General features: G+C 31.1%; 1 protein-coding gene across 2 annotated transcripts; it reads right to left on the bottom strand.

The window, feature by feature from the left end:
- Positions 1 to 2,261: 2,261 nt before the first annotated feature.
- Positions 2,262 to 17,046, bottom strand: LOC127700253 (T-box transcription factor TBX20-like). Of its 2 annotated transcripts, none has more exons than XM_052203676.1 (7): positions 16,595 to 17,046; positions 16,037 to 16,286; positions 7,525 to 7,798; positions 6,880 to 7,047; positions 5,511 to 5,587; positions 4,492 to 4,652; positions 2,262 to 3,268 (listed from the first exon to the last, which is right to left on the bottom strand). In XM_052203676.1, the coding sequence occupies exons 1-7, from the start codon at positions 16,794 to 16,796 to the stop codon at positions 2,895 to 2,897; spliced, it is 1,506 nt and encodes a 501-aa protein (XP_052059636.1). In that variant the 5' UTR covers positions 16,797 to 17,046; the 3' UTR covers positions 2,262 to 2,894. The 2 variants fall into 2 exon arrangements, with proteins under 2 accessions (XP_052059636.1, XP_052059635.1); XM_052203675.1 differs by having other exon boundaries at positions 2,262 to 3,271; positions 16,595 to 17,044.
- Between the last annotated feature and the right edge of the window lie 1,157 nt (positions 17,047 to 18,203).

The following is an 18,203-nucleotide window of genomic DNA, read 5'->3' on the forward strand; positions in this document are numbered from 1 at the left end:
ACCTATAATGGTTTACTTTTATAAATTGTTACTTGGATGGAGAGTTGTCTCATTGGCACTCATACCACATCTTCCTATATCTATGTATGCATGAACTGATTAAACTTAGTAGTGTTCTAAGATTGCTGCCGCAATGACGTTAACCAAATATATTGAATTTATTAGGTTTACAGCTCACATTTGTAGTGCATTTTAGCCTATTTGTACTTTCTGCTTTCGACCACAAAATCTGTTTTACTGTATAGATTTTGGTACAATGTTGAAAGTGGTGATTTTTTTGTGATGTTTTCATGATATAGGATGTAAGAATTTGAAGTTTTGACATACGTCAGGATTATTTTTAAATGCCTTGATTTTATTGTGGTATGCCTTGTTTAAAAAGAAAGTTTCTGTTCAAGGAAGTAGTAAGGCGATGTGTGGTGATATTTTTAGTTTTGATGTGTACTGTCCATGCTTTATATGTGATATAAATGAAAGATACAAATACAAGAATTCAGAAACCATAAATCAAAGAAGAGCAAGACAATAGTCAAACCAAAAAATGAACAAAGACATAAACAAATCTACAAAAATTACGTAAACAAGTATTTCACCACGACATGCAGTAAACTTAAGATTTTCAGAAGAGCGTTTCCTGTTTCACATGTGGCTTTTGTCTTGGTTTCATCCAGTAACAAATTATTGCAACGGAGACAGAACAATTGGATCCTGTGTACGATAGGCTGTTTTCTGCTCTTTGGTTGGGTTGTCTCTATGACACATTCCCCGTTTCCATTCTCAGTTTTATATGCCAAAAAACATTGCATATATATGTACATCTTTCCCAAATTCAAATTTTTAGCAAGACTAAGAAATAGCTATTTTTTTCCAAATTTCAAGGTACTTAAGTAATCAGTTTGTACTTTCGGGACATGAGAAATATTTTCGTTTGTTAATATAACAATTAGTGAGTGACTGTTTTGTTCCTGATTGGTATAGATACTTTACAGATGAATGCGGAGTGTTGGACTAGTTTTTACGGCTCACCAAGCTTCCCAAGTAAAAGACATTTTTAGTTTTGATTAGCAATGCATTTATAGTTTCTGTCCCAAATCAGACGTGACTGCGTATTTATAAAATTGAGAATGGAAATGGGGAATGTGTCAAAGAGACAACAACCCGACCATAGAGCAGGTAGACAACAGCCGAAGGCTACCAATGGGTCTTCAATGCAGCGAGAAACTCCCGCACCCGAAGGCGTCCTTCAGCTGGCCCATAAACAAATATGTATACTAGTTCAGTGATAATGGACGTCATACTAAACTCCAAATTATACACAGGAAACTAAAATTACAAATGATACAAGACTAACAAAGGCCAGAGGCTCCTGACTTGGGACAGCGGCAAAAATGCGGCGGGGTTAAACATGTTTTTTGAGATCTCAACCCTCCCCCTATACCTCTAGCCAATGTAGAAAAAACAAACGCACAACAGTACGTACAGTAAAACTCAGTATAAGAGAAGTCCGACTCCGATGTCAGAATAGGAAACAAAAGAAAATAAACAAAATGACAATAATACATAAATAACAACAGACTACTAGCAGTTACTGACATGCCAGCTCCAGACCTCAATTAAACTGATTAAAAGATTATGTCTTCATCATATGAATATCAGGCACAATCCCTCCTGTTAGGGGTTTAGTATTATACCGTCATAAAATATATGCGAAGAACATAACCCGTGTCATGCCAACAACTGCTTTTAGAATAAATGTGTTTAATTCCGATGCAAAGACCCTATAAGTGAATTAATATTAAAGACAAAATATGCAATCCTTAATGACCTGACAACAGTATCGTAACTATATCCCTTCTTAATAAGTCTGTTTAAAGGTTTTGTTAGCTTTTGGGGTGAATACTGACATTTTTGTGCTTTGTAAAGAATATTACCATAAAAGATTGGATGTGAAATACCCGAACGTATAAGATATCTGCATGTTGACTTATATTTACGAATGATGTCCTTATACCGATGATAAAATTTAGTAAATGTTTTGACTAGTTTATGATATCGAAAACCCTGGTGTAATAATTTTTCAGTAATTATTATACCTAATAATACATATACATCTTTTACAGCCAAACGAATGCCCTTTAGAGTTGTTGAAGAGTCCCCAGTATGTCAAGAGAGCTAATGGCATACTTTAACACCTGTATTTGATTCAATGTCCAAATCCAAATCAAATTTAAAATTCAAATCGAAGAAAAGCAATGCAAATGTTTACTTAAAATGTTATTTATTTCAAACAAAACAAATTGTATACAACACAAATATACATATTGTTAAAATAGCACTGTTGAAACACTCAGAATAATTTAACGTGTTAGACACAAATAATTACAACTTATATATAAACAAGACAATTACAAAAATATTATATATTTACTAATGAATGAAATAAGTCAATATAGTATAGATTACAGTAAAGGTAACTCACCATCTATTTTAAATACATATTTTATTCTTTTCTTTCACAGACAAAACATGTACATTCAAAAACTCTCATTCTGTTCTTGGATTAAAAGAAGGGATTTAATATTCTAGCATTTTAGTTGATTAAAAAGTCAAAAACTAACATTATATGTCAATCGTCTATCCAAGGAAGTTATATCTTATACATCCTCCTTGGTCTATCGGAATGCAAACCATTAGCAGTTTTGCCCTATAATTTTAAAACCTGTAACAAAAAAATTAGACGCGAACAGACATGATTTGTTGATTTGTACCTGAAAGTAGAGTCCTCCGATGTATATCACCGGGATCAGTTTATAATATGTCTATGTATCATGACTAGATGAATTGTTTGAAGCTTTCACAGAAAGACATGGTCTTTTTTTCATTAATTATCACAGTTATTGTCGACATCCTTCCGCTGCACTTTCTGCCGCTTTTTGTGCTATTTTCTCCGGTGTCAGATACGGATGATACCTATACATCGAGGATGGATTATAATGAAGTCCGCTATTGTCCGAGGTTGAGTACGAAGCACTAGTAGGAACTGTGTCCCTGAGTCGTAAATTACTTGATCCTAACAATGGATGTAAAGCTACTGTTGGAAAAACAAAGTTCGAGTTAGCAGCCATGCCAAACAGTCCTCCATACAATGTGTATAATGATCTGTCATTAGGTAGGTAAGCAGACGTACCCATCATGGATGATGGAATCGGACGCCATATCGGCCATGGTGGATGAGGAACCCCGCTTTGTTTATCTCCACCTAAACCATCTTCTGAAAGAAATGTTTAGATTATGTTAAAATGTTTTGAAGTGAAAAAAAAAAAATACTTCGGTATTCTTCAATCTCATCGACGAGCGTGTTAATGACAATACTAGGTAATACTTAATCCTCTTTTGATATATTCGCTTATAATCTGGTCAACATCTATTACCTTGAACTTCACACTGCCACATGTGGAGCAGGATCTGCTTACCCTTCCGGAGCACATGAGATCACCCCCAGTTTTCGGTGGGGTTCGTGTTGCTCAGTCTTTAGTTTTCTATGTTGTGTTTTGTGTACTATTGTTTGTATGTTGGTCTTTTTCTTTTTTTGCCATGGCGTTGTCAGTTTATTTTCGACTTGTGAGTTTGAATGTCCCTTTGGTATCTTTTGCCTCTCTTTTGGACAATACAAAATTATTCATAACAATAACATATTTGCTGTAGGGTGAGTATTGCTAATAAGAATTACATAAAGAAATATGAAGGAAAGAACTTTTATGTCTAAAATTGAGAATGGAAATGGGGAATGTGTCAAAGAGACAACAACCCGACCATAGAACAGACAACAGCAGAAGGTCACCAAGTTTATGGCCTTGACCTTGTAATAATTGTTTAACCTTTAATCATGTAAAAAAGTATTATGACCTTGACATTGGAAAAGGATATACAAGCTCTAACTATCCGTCCTAAATTGTTGTGAAGAATAATAATCAAATGTGTATCTTTAAAATCTTGAGAACTAAGTCAGCCGTTTAACATTTGTCTTTCTTTGTGTTTTACGCGAGAAAATAAATGGTTCCGATTCACAATCCTGTTGATGACCATAGCTAGGAATGACCTGGATATTGGTTATCAATATGATAGGATAAATGCTGTTCCACGTATTAGATCCTGTTTCTGAAGTTTGGCAAAGAGAGCCGGAAGTGTGCCAATGTCATAACAATACTTTATAAATGGCATCACGGTCATTTTAGTTATCACGCGGCCTATTGTTACATGGATGTCTTTATATGATATCTCTCCCCTCTCAGACACAAAACCCAATACAATCAAAAATGCCAAACAAAGCTGTATTTTCTTATTACCCTGTGCTTGTCCAGTTGTAGTAAAACCTATGCATTTTGAATCTCAATTCAATGGTCACCTCTCTTATAAGGACAGTTTTCTTCGGTCCCGAAAGTGACCTTTAAACAGGTTTGACTGTCAGTAAAATGTGAAAAATGTACTCACCCTTTGCCATATATTCTCGGTGCTGTTTGAGTTGTTCCTCTATCTCCGACTCTGAGTACGATCTCAAAGGAGACCTAGCATAGGTGTGCTGTTGTAATAAACTTTCCATACTTTCTCTGTACAAGAATGGATACGTTGGACATTCGGAACTAAAGGCAGAACTATAAATAAAATGTTAAAAAATATAAAAATTTAAAATAATTGTAATGTCATCTTCAATTCTGTTTCCCTAATTTGAAAAAAAATAAAGATTCATTTCACCTAGAGGTGTTTGTCTCTCTTGGAATATATAATCGATAAAATGTGTCATTATTTCTAAATTATATTACATTTATAAGGTACCAGGTTATCATGCTATAATTTCTTATATGACTTGAAAATTATTTTCGGAAATTATCTAAGAAGTTTTTTTTTCAAGTTTTTCTTTTTTGAAGTGTTGACATAATGCCTTTTTTTACGACATGGTCATTTCACCAGTTGATTTGGAGCTTTGTATATCGTATAGGCATTTGTCTATTGTTGAAGACCGTGTGTTGACCTCTAGATGACTTTGGGTTTTTTTGTATTGTTTGATTGCTGTCTCATCGCCTCTTTTTGTTTGTATTTATCACTGTGGTAAATATCATTTCAACGATAAGTGCTTGTTTTAAAACATATTATAGGTCTCCAGCTTCCACCAATTTTCTCTCTACCAGATGATAAATAAAATACCTCTCTTCTGTGTTTTGTTCTAAATTTGTTTACAAATCAGATCTAAAAGTGTGTCCTATGTATTTGAAAATAAAGAAAAAATGTTTGTGTTTAATGGGAACTTTGTCTTCATTAGAAAACGCAACAATAGTTCGCTTGAAAATGCCAGTAAGAATACAGGATGTTTTTGCCAATGGCAATTTTAAAAGTACAAACTGTGCTCCATTTCGAAAGCAAAATTGGTACGCAATAGTTCTGAATTACACACTATATATATACAATAGTATAAAGTTAAAAAAGAAATAATATAAATAAACAGTTTGTCTTACCTTTCAAATTCTGTTAGTCGTGTTGAATCCCTGAATCCCTTTGCAAAAGGGTTGCTGTCGATTTTTAATTTAGTTATCTGAAAGAAAGATTTGATTTTATTCTCATATGTCATGATGTTCGCGATATTCATTAATGACACAGACAGCACACGTGCAGAACGTGTTATTTGTTTTTAAGTTATCAAATATCTGAAATATTTCTGAAAAACGCAATGAATAAATGTATATTAGAATTGGAAATAATTTTGAAAAAACAAATTTTGTTTACATCAATTTGTCATTTGTATTGCACAAATCTAAAGAAATAAGATCGAAACATCATCAGTAAAAACTGAAAACATGTGGAAAGTAGAAGTCTTCTCAATGTTTGTTGAATTGGCAATATTAGGTTGCTGTCTAATTGAACTTAACTTTTCAAATTAAAATACAATTGATTTGTGAAAACATAGACTTGTACGATATGTTAGTGAAGTGAAAATGTAATAAGTATCCACTAAAAAAAAACATAATGCTTTTTAGGAACAATAGTCAATTTTAAAATATCTTATTAAACGTAGCATTATTTTTAGGAACAATAGTCAATTTTAAAATATCTTATTAAACGTAGCATTATTTTTAGGAACAATAGTCAATTTTAAAATATCTTATTAAACGTAGCATTACTTTTAGGAACAATAGTCAATTTTGAAATATCTTATTAAACGTAGCATTATTTTTATGAACAATAGTCAATTTTGAAATATCTTATTAAATGTAGCATTATTTTTAGGAACAATAGTCAATTTTAAAATATCTTATTAAACGTAGCATTATTTTTAGGAGCAATAGTCAATTTTAAAATATCTTATTAACGTAGCATTATTTTTAGGAACAATAGTCATTTTTGAAATTTCTTATTAACGTAGCATTATTTTTAGGAACAATAGTCAATTTTGAAATATCTTATTAACGTAGCATTATTTTTAGGAACAATAGTCAATTTTGAAATATCTTATTAACGTAGCATTATTTTTAGGAACAATAGTCAATTTTGAAATGTCTGATTAACGTAGCATTCTAGAAACAGGCTATTGTTTGCCTTTCTTTTTTCTTGTATACCCATTTCGTTTTCGATATACATGTAATTATCTTTTTGTTTTATTATAAATTATGATAATGCATCTCTACTTTTTAAAAACTCTTTCCATGTGTAGACTTTTATAAAAAGTGGAATTCTCGATGTTCTACTCAATATAGTTGTTCCTGCACTGGCATACTTAGTGTTTTGAGTTTAATTGTTAAAGTACTTCATCATTAATAACACTGGTACTTGACATGTAAAACTGACATTTTGAAAGATGTAAGTTTGATAAACGAAAAAAAGTATTACCAGTTGATTCTGATATGCTGTTACAGCAATAAATGTACTTTCCGGAAATATGAACGTCTTGAATTCCTCCGCGTCTAAACTTGATACGGATGTTTGGTTTGAACCGGTGTCCTTTTTCTTCACGATGTGAATTCTTGGTTGGTATTTATGCATGGAATTGAGAATAATCTGAAATGAGAAAAGACATAACAGTTGCTTGTAATTAACAGAATTACAGAAATATATGTTTAATATGTTTTCTGAACGTGTGAATATGGGGTGAATTTCTTGCTAATGGGTGAAATAGTTCTCAATTTTCAGTCGTGTTGCGTTTAAAGACGATAAATATTATTATAGTGCAACTTCACAGATGAAATGTTTTATGAGGCAAGAACAGTAATTTCACATCATAACATATGAGGAAATACTAATTAAAACATGATGCGAGGACACCGTTAATATATCAGCTCAAACAAAAACAAATATTTAAATTCAAAGAGAAAGTTCGTTTCTTTAGTTATATGCTATGGTACAAGTTCAAAGCTTAATTACAACATATTAAACTGATTCAAAATTGGATATATACAAATATAATTTAAAAGATGAAACATTCTTGTAAAAAAAAACACACAAGTTATCTGTTCAACTCTGAGAAAACTATCGTACCTGGTTATTTTTATCTAGCATATTATTGGTGAGCTTCAGTTTTTCAAAAGAGACTGTTTGTTTCGTCAGTTGTTCTCCGGTGTACGGCGAGTCTGGGTGCATATATAGCCTTGTTGGAAGTGGTGGGTCTGCTTTGCCAGCCACGAGCCATGAGGACCGGTGATAAGCATATCTATACCGTTTGTTATCTACTGGTACAATGTCCATCAGAACCATATATCTCGTCTCTGGGTCAATCCCAGTAAAGGAGACTCGTAATGTCGGAAACATGCGTCTGCAATTAAAGAGTGAAGATGACTTAAAGTTTAGAAAAATGAAAAGTAAAATGCAGATTGAGTTTGGATTTAATAATCTATTTTATAAACAAAGGCACTTATGCCAGATATTTAAAGTTTGGTGGTCACCATAATAATTTCTATGACACAATGGAAATGCATGTCGAAAAAAACAGCATGACAAAACGTAATGATCGTATCATAGTAGTCAATCATCTAGACATACTTTAAATCAATAAGAATCATCGGCGTTAATACCGACAATAACATACAGATGATTTTCTTGCAAACCTTATTTATTATTTTTTTTTTTTTAATAAAATGGTCTCCGACTCGATTTTTCGACCTTTTACTTAAAAGATAAATTTCCAACTTACTAGCAATTGTAATGTATATAGCATTAAATGTATTTAATGAAATACAAATAAAAAAACCTAATCAATCGAACAATTTCTGGAATTAACTGTTTGCACAACATAATAATAATATATACCCCTTCCAAAAAAAAAAAAAAGAAAAAAAAGAAAAAAAAAAAAAAAACCAGAAACAAGGATGTGACATAGACAGAAAACTCTCGGTATTAATTGTCGATAAAGAAATCATATATCCCAATGTGAATCAGTAATATTTCAAATAGTTAAAAAATGATTAAGTTTAGACAAACAACAGAGTCTGCGATAAAAATGCCGTTCCAGAATTGTCGATGTGCCAAAATGATAAAGAAAATGCATGGTCTTCCTAAATGACAACTGTATAACGAAACTAATTTTCCAGGTGTTACAACAACTATTCACTGAATAACAAAACAAAGTGCATCAGTTACATATGCATTGTTTTATCAGTGAAGATATCGCCCACTAAGTGAACAGGTAAAACATATCTAAGCTGGATCTGTCAATGACTGCATGTCACCGGTAAAAGAAAAAGCATATTGCTCCATGCCTCTCATGGTTTCCGTCTGACACTCCAGAATGTATCGGCCATATTCATTTCTGTTTATTTTGTATCTCATTGACACCACTCTTATTTCAAAATATTAGTTTATACAATTGTTTCGAGGAAATAGCTTTATAACAATAAAAGTCATCGACATTTACCACATGTTGGTTGAGTCTGCGTGGATCATGGTTACGGATGTGTTTGTACGGGTGAATATAAGCAATATGTAACGCTACGCTCAATGGAAAATTGAAATATGATGAATTTGCGATGAATGGTGTGCGCCGATTTTTAACCTTACCCAATGATATCGCTGAAGAAATACAATTCAATAATCAATACTAACAACTTTTATATTTTCAATACTATCAGCTTCTACATATTTATAACGATTCATATTAAAATATAAGGTCTATCTTTAGGGAAATGCATACACAAATGCTTATACATTTTTTAATGTCTGGTGCCATATGCTTTATTGAACCTAATAAAAAATAAATATTTTTTCCGAAAAAAAAGAGTCAAATGCATTCTAGTTGTCATTTGAGCTTTTATGTTATATATTTCGGCAAAACAAAATGCTATTATTTGAGAAGCAAAATATCTTTTCCAAAATTCCGAGGCAGTTACTCCCCGTTTAGGGCTACACTGATTCAATCCATCGGTTGAATAAATGAAAAAATATGCATATGTGTAGTGCTTTTAAAAACTGCACCGGACACATGCTTATATCACCAGATACATACATGATTATTTTTTTTTCAATTTAGTTTGAATACAATAAACGTGTTAAAGCATAAAAAAATTACAAGTGTTAAAGTGCAAACAGATAAATAACAATCTTGATCACAGACTATTAAAAGACCGCCCGTGGAAATCATCCATTGCGCATGATCGTGATTTATTGACTTGAACTCTGGTATCATCAAGTCAAAAGTATTTTGGGTTCAACCCCTTTAAAGAAAATGATGGGAAATGTCAAAGAGGGTGGCCCGTGTTAAGTGCGTGTGACCAGCTAATAGTTTACAAAAGATAATGAAATGAAGATTTATTTCTTGACGTGTACTTCGTCTTCCCTTAAGTGATCATTGAAGTAAGTAAGCCATTCCATAATTATTGATTTTCAATACCTGGGAGTCTTTCTTATTTTGTTATTCCCTAACTATACAAACTTTTTGTCCTATTAAAGCAGAATCAAATTTACATTTGTTTGTTTCCCGATTCGTTCAGAAATGTTATAAAATACAAAAATATTTTCATGTCACAAGTAATATTTTCTGATAATACAAAATTTATTATCATGGAAAATATACATGTAAGCATGCTAATTCAAAAGAATAAAGTTGCAATTATGTGTTAATGAAAATGAATGTTTTGTAAAAAGCTCTAAACTATGTCTTAAAGATATATGTTGCTTTTATAAATCAAGAAATGATGCAAATGACGAGCAAGCGCAACAGAATAGAATCTTGAAATAACTTTAGTAAAATGAGAAACATTAAATTCTTAACGTTGCACTTGGCATGGTAATTGCACTTTAGAATGATAGATCAAAAGAGACGATAAACCACTAGATCAATTTGTGTTTTCAGGAGGAATTAGATTAATTTGAAATATCTTGATTCCACAGGATTACCCGATATTCCCAAGTCACTTTTTCGCTTTTAGGACAATTCCTGCCACACAATAACCTCGCACATTGATTCACTGATAAGGACAAAGTGATAAGATGCAAACATAGTCCAGAAATGTCTTGCGTATGGATATTCATCTCGTGACGCATTATAAAGTGTCAGTCTGACAACTGTGCCGAACTATTTACAGTACAATACAAAATCTGTTTAAGAATCTAACACTCTCTATTGAAATCTTCACAAATTATCTAAATATCATTTAACGAACGAGAAGAGAACATTTCAGCTTGTCAGATCTAATTCTTGACAAAGTCCAATATATATTGTCCGTTCGTTTGCATATTGAGTTAGAATCGATTAAAGTTATTTGCAGTAGTAACAAAAAGTCTCAATGTTGTCTGCAAAAAGTTGGATTTTACAATATCATTGAAAAGGAAATTCCATAAATCAACATACCAATGATGATGTATATATTGAATAATATGATCAGTTCAAAAATGAAAAATTCATGACTTCGTGACTGTTAACTTTTAATGCAAACATTTCCCAATTATTTTTAATGCACATTTTAAAACCTGAAAATGATTCATTGTAATCGAAATTCGTATTGTGAAAATCTTTTTTTTACTAATATTATGTTATGAATTTGATTTCACACTTTACATTTTGTCAGCAAAATTATTAATAAGCCTATTCAGATTCTGTTGATAAAGTATCAGATATATCTTGGAAAACCCCAATGGCCTGCAGTAAATATATATCATTTAAAGGTATTAATGAAACTTTAATTCAGAGTCTTTTGTTTATATTGTGTAAAAAAAACCTGTTCTACTTTCAAATATAAGTTTAATCAAAATTCGAGATTATTAAAAATAAATGGACTTTCCAGTAATAGCATGGAACATGATATATTCATTGTGTATAATACAATAACATTTAAATAAATAAGAGCGTTTGATTATATTTTGGTTTTATAAAGTAGGACCAATATCATCTGAATTTATTCTTGCACTAGTGCCATTTCAAAAGTCTTATATCTTTTCACAATTCAACATGCAGTATCTAATTATGTGTACATTAAGTTTTTTTTTACATTATTACGACTTATTTCTGAACATGAAACCACAACTAGAATTGGTTAATATGAATAAAAATTTAGTTTTTGATGAATTTTGACAAATTTTGAGTAGTCAAAAATAAATTGAGAAGAACATTCTAAACCAACACCCAAATTGTATAGATTTAAACATATGTGTTTCGGACGGCAATTAATTCAATTCCAATGCAATGTTTTATCAAAAACATGAAAAACTGTCATTATTGTATAAATGTTTTCTCCAACAATGTTTACACTGAATAACAATTTTGATGTCTCGGATATATGAAATAAAATTAATAAAAATATATAACTGCAAAACTTTTGACATTTCTTTCTTTTCTGGTAACACCATGTAAGAAATTTACAATTAATGCATTAATGCATTGCAATTAATAGGTTACATTCAAACTGTTGATTTGAGTTTAACGCCTTCACGCGTTATATTCAAGTCATTGCACAAGCAATGTCCTGAAGCATACATCGGACATATTCATTTGAAAATAGTGGACATTTGTTTATATTGAAAGTGATTAAATGAATTCCAAATCTTCAATTCATCACACTTTAAATAGCCCCTTCAATAATATAGTCTGTTATTTAGTCTTTTGATACCAGAGATACTTAAGGCTAACATTCGACAGTGTTGACCATACTGGCCATTGTATTGTTTAATTACACGTTTCATTGTCCAGTTAATGGTCAGTAAAAGCGACAACTCTTAGGAATAATACCCATGATGACCACTTTCTTTAAAATGTTTTCTTTAATTCTTCCTCTGTCATTTAATTATCGGTTAAATAATTAACTGAATACCAGTGATTCAAGATGCATGCTGTGCTCAATGCATTTGGACGACGGTCTGTCCCGAGTTTTATGTTGTTGGCTTGTTGGTTTTGGGTTTTAATAGTTTTGCCTCGTTCTTGATGTTCCGGAAGTGAGCATCTTCGTCTGCTGGTGAGATAACAGGTCAACACATTAGAAAGAATCCGTCCATCACCTATAGCCAACGTGTAAATTAACTGTCAGGCATATCAAAGTTCCGCTGACAGACCTAACTATGGGTTGGATGGCGAGTAATTCTTCAAACTAACAAACTCTATAGTTTGTAACAGACTTCAATACATTTAAGACCACAAGACTGATTGTCAAGACACTTTCAATTAATAAGATGGTTGTGAAATTACACCTTCATGAAATAATTGGTTTGATTAAAAGACGGAAAATCCGACAAATTTGGACATTTTTATTTAGTTTCTTCCAAAAATTGAAAATTTATTGTTATCTGCATATTGTATTGACCACCCAATATATATCACTAAAGATTTATGTTTTAAAGAAGTTGAAGCATGTGTCGGATAAATCGGTCAATAACAGATTAAAAGAATGCAGTAAATAGTAAATAAATATGAGAACGCACAAAAATAGTTTACAATTTTTTTTCTCAAACTGAGAAACTATTAAGTCAAACTATAATGCATGGTCGACCTTGCCAACCATTGATTGGATTTGAACTCAGTGGCGAACTATGGAAAATTATTGTAATATGCAAATCTATAAAAATAAGCTATATAATAGAATGTATATTAATTTTACCACTAAAAAAGTACATAGAAAAAGTCATTATTTTATAAGGAAATGAATGAGAATACAAACAAAGAAAGGAAGGAAACATTCAAATAAATATACAAAGGATAAAAATATCTAGAGAGACATAAAAAAACAGGTCGAAGGTAGACATACCATGTCCACAAAAAGACATACAGACGAACAACAATCACCAACACAGAACTATGTCCCTTTGGTGTCCTTCAATAAGGATTGTCCTGACACAATTCATATCATAAAACGCTTGTTTGTCGATGCGCTTTCGGGGTTGGTCACAAAATATCAAACGAAAAAATGGTTTGGATGAAACATATTTCCTAATAACCTTTTAATAATGCAATAATGCAATAATTTTCGTTAATCTAAAAATCTAACGAAAGTTAAGAAAGCCAAATAAAGTACGAAGTTGAAGAACATCGAAGACCCAAAATTCCGAAAGGTTTTGCAAAATACAGCGAATGTAATATATCACTGGGTAGACTATGTTAAGTATTTCTTAGCAAAACGGTTGGAATTATGGTTCAATGCACAAGATAAATAATTCTGGAATGGCCTGCATCAAGTACTATAGAAGCCAAACTTTTGACAGCATCATACAAAACCAAAATGGCATAAATAGTACAGTCATTTGAATATAAATAAATCCTACTATTCACAAGGGATTTGCAATCGTATAGCTTATGTATAATGTATTAATTATAAAATTTATAAACCATTGTTTAAATCTCACCAGTGACGATTTATTAATAATAATATAAAGACCTATAAAGGATCAATAATATTTGAGTTTTTTACTCATTCGTTGAAAGATAGAGTATATTTTGGTTTTCGGGTTTTTCTGAATATGCGTTTTTTTTGTTAATATATACTAGTACACGAATTTAAGTTCGGGCAGTTTTTAAATGTTGATTTAGCCATTTGTACCAGAGGCGGATTTATGGAGCTACATATTTGGTTAATGCATACAATTTTTACAAGCCCCACTTCTTACGTTGCAATTTAATTGTCCTCCCATGCCGCATCTGTATACTTAAGAAATTAGGTGAAACTTAAAAAATATAAAATAACGTTTAGGAGGACTTCGATAGGGATATTAAACGTTTATTGAAAGAGTTGCGTGTATATGTGACATATATTTAGATGCATTAAAAGTAAAGCAAAAGAAAATTGCTATTCTAACTTTCTTTATTTACGAGCTTTGCCTTGTACATTTTTTGATCATTCTAAAACACAATTACATAACCAGATAGCTGGAAATGATAAGCCAGTTAACTAAAAACTTCAGTTACATAATTCTTATTTATATGAGCACTGTGTATCTGAGTGTTATTAACGACGTAATGCTGTTAAAAGTTAAGCATATAATGAAACTAATAGATATAGGAAGATGTGGTATGAGTGCCAATGAGACAACTCTCCATCCAAGTAAAAATTTATAAAAGTAAACCATTATAGGTCAAGGTACGGCCTTCAACACGGAGCATTGGCTCACACCGAACAGTTTGGATATTATTGCTTGACGTGTATTTCCTTAGTAGCTGCATACAAGTACGTAAAAAAAAATAATAGAAGCTCAATTTCATGTTTTCAATAATTTCTGAATCCTCAGTTTGCTTGGGGGACAAACTTTCTCTTTAATGGCATGACTAAGTTGGGTAAGAAAATCTTTTATTTTCATGGGAATAGCATGAGGTCAATAGTCACCACTCATAAGCGTAATTTAAAAAAAAATATATAGTAAATAAAGGAAATATTTGTAATATTTAGCGTCTATATTCAGTTAGTTTAATGTACACAGTTTGGGCGACTTTTTATTGAAGCCTCTCGCTACAAATTTTGAGACCATTCTTTACTATGTATGTCTTTTATCTGCCACACTCTTCTATACATGATACTGCATATGCATTTCAGTTTTGTTTGTAATTTTAAAAAATGTAGTATAATTTTTCGCCACATATTACTGGTGCAGTATTATTAAAATAAAATTAACTTTAAGCACATCAGCGTTTTTGTGTGTGCAAAATATATAAATATTGTTTGGATTATTTGGTCAATGAGGCATCACTGTGACACATATAACACGGAATGCATATATCATACTTGCGAAATTTTCTAGATCGCCTTGATTAAAACAATTTAATACTAATTCAATTTTATATTTGAAAACAAAATAAGATATCAATCCGTTCCCTTTAGTTTAAGTAAATTTGGAATTACTCAATTGTTTTATCTTAACAGATCATCTTAAAAGATGATTGCATTAAATACCATGTGTTACGACTAGCTATGGATAATTGTTTTTACCTTGTATTTAAGAATTATCTTTGAACCTACACCGGTGAACCTTCGACATTACACTGGTTAATGCGTTCACTTATTCTACCTCACGAAAAGTGAATGAGGTAAAAAGGCGTGAAGTCGTAAAATACGAATTTGTTGACAAATTTCACTTGCTTGAAAGAAAAATCTTTAGTCTTTATCACAAAACTTCACTTTGATAATTATTGTGTGAAGCGTAGAAAATTGATATTATTCTACCTAAATTTATATACAATTGCCTAAAGAAATACACGTCCATATTTATATATTTAACACATATTGATGCTGAAGATGTCGACACTATTTTAATACTTCCACATGCACTGTATATATTCCCTTTTATCAATTTCATATATATTGTTTTCTATGAAATAGAAAACTTGAGGACTGGTCTTCATGATCATGGCATATATGTGTTACTTTATACAATAAACAATATTCTAAAATGTCTCTTTGCAGTGGAGTTTATGCACCTGATATATTTTGTCAAGATTTTCAATACAAATATTTTTTAAATATCAATTGCTTTTTCTTTTCTCGGATATGTTTCAAAACGTTATCTTGTAAATATATATTTTTTTAAATAATTCGTTTGAATATTTTGAGCTGATTCATGATATTTTTAATGAATGACTTCTTACCTTCCAGTCTTAGTGATAATCATTTCTGTTCCGAGTTCATGGAATTTGTCCCATAGATCTTTCGTTTCCAGTCTACAATGGACATTGGCCAGCTCTTTGCTACATGGCGGTGAAGTAGTGGTGGTTACCTCGTTGTGGTCAAGTTCTGGAACTGTTTCCCGTTTGACCGGAGACACGTCAGAAAGTGGTGGACTAATGGGTGCAAACGAAGGCGGAGTTGGTGATGCAGTTGATGTTTCTACAAATTTTTCTGTAAAAAAAGATAGCACTATTCTTAATCTCACACAAAGGCTATATTAATATCAATTATAAATTATGGTAAAAAATGTTTTGTTTGCATATTGAGTATTTAGAAATGCGTCTAAATGATCATATTTTTCGAATGTTTTATAATAATTTATCCCAGATATTATTGAATATTACACCATGTGCGTTTAATCATATTTTTTACTACTCGATACATATTTTTACATTCAATTTGAAAGATACAAAATAAAACAAGAAATAAAAAAGTATAATCGTCTAATATTTTATAATTTCTACAAAATAAAATCTTACCGAGTGGAGCTATTGTTGAGGGATGCTGTTCATCATTTGGGGACTCTAAATGTCCAATGGTATTACTAGTATTACCACCACCAATAATTGCTGCAATTGAAAACGCCGTTGCTTTGGACGAAAGTTGCATTTTATGCTGTTGAGCTAATCCATTCTGGATATTATCTAAACCATCCATTCTGGAATTATCTTCATTTTCCATTTTTAAAATTGGTTTAAAAACTACTTTTGTTTATATTTCGTAAATTTTTATCGAAATATATTATTTCAGAAATTTAGATATTTGAAGCATGTGTATGTATTTCATCGACAGTGTATATTGCAACTAAGCTACCTGCAATATACGAAGTGTTTGTTTAACTAAACTGTTGAATTGTATGTTTCTTATTTGTTTAACTGTCCGTCAAATTTAGCATGTATCAATAATAAAAACAATATCCTCATTCTAAATTGTTATCGGAAAAAATTGTCGTCCATTAACCCGTTCCCGTAAATTATTGTAAGCGAGCCGTTCATTGGTTAACGTGATAAGAGGGAAACCAATCAATTGCAGAATGGGAGGTTCCGAGCAGTAACTGTTCACTTGTGTAGCAATTAATTGTTTAAATTGATATGATCATTTTCAACACACGAGCGGTTGTCTATTTACACACAAAACCTGCAACAGTATTTAAAAGGAAATTGATAAATGATTGAAGTGAATAATTATTTGGTTTGACAATTATCTGATAACAATTTTATTATGAGAACAATGAAATTATTTCTAATTTACCAAGTTAAACCCCAAACAGTTTTAAATGTTCGCTTTCAATACTTCACTTTCAAAACAGTGTGACAGACGAATAAAAGTTAAACAAAAATAATGGATCGACTGACAAATATCTTGAATAAAATTTAACACATTTCTCGATTCAAATTATGTATAAAAAAAAGATGGAACCAAATATAAGAAATCTGTTGTAGAATATTAATTAGTTATTACCACGTAACAAAATCGTAATTAGATTGTATCAAAAAATGTTATTGACCTTAAAAAGACTTTTGATATGATGCATGTTTTAACATTCTGTCGGATATAAGATTAAATTGTAAATTGTACAATACTTTAATATTATACGCTGAGATTAAAACAATCAAAGTATAACTGTTCCATCTGGGCAGAAGACAGAGTTTTAGTGAGGAACGTTTTTAAGAAAATAACAAGGAGAACATATATAGAGTTAATTGGGTTTTTTTTAACAGGAATATATTTCAGTTAAATGCTTATTTATTCCCTAACATACTCAAAGGCATTTTATATATAAACTTTAGACGCAAGAAATAATAATTAAAAAAAATTTACAATATAAACGCAATGATGTATTGATAGAGATCTTGGATAATATTTATCTTCTTTTGTGTTCGTTTTGTTTGAATGTTTTAGGAAACTTTATCTGAAATAGATGTTGGTTATATGTGATCACCAATATTTATACATTAACGAACAAGAATGGTGAACAATATATATATGTTTTCCTCCAAGAAATCCCACACTCATCTACCAAACATCATATATAAAAAAACTTGTTTATTAATCACGTATCAGATGACTCGCATTTGTTTTGATACA

Source organism: Mytilus californianus, unplaced genomic scaffold, assembly GCF_021869535.1.
Source record: "Mytilus californianus isolate M0D057914Y unplaced genomic scaffold, xbMytCali1.0.p SCAF_5, whole genome shotgun sequence".
NCBI lineage: Eukaryota > Metazoa > Mollusca > Bivalvia > Mytilida > Mytilidae > Mytilus > Mytilus californianus.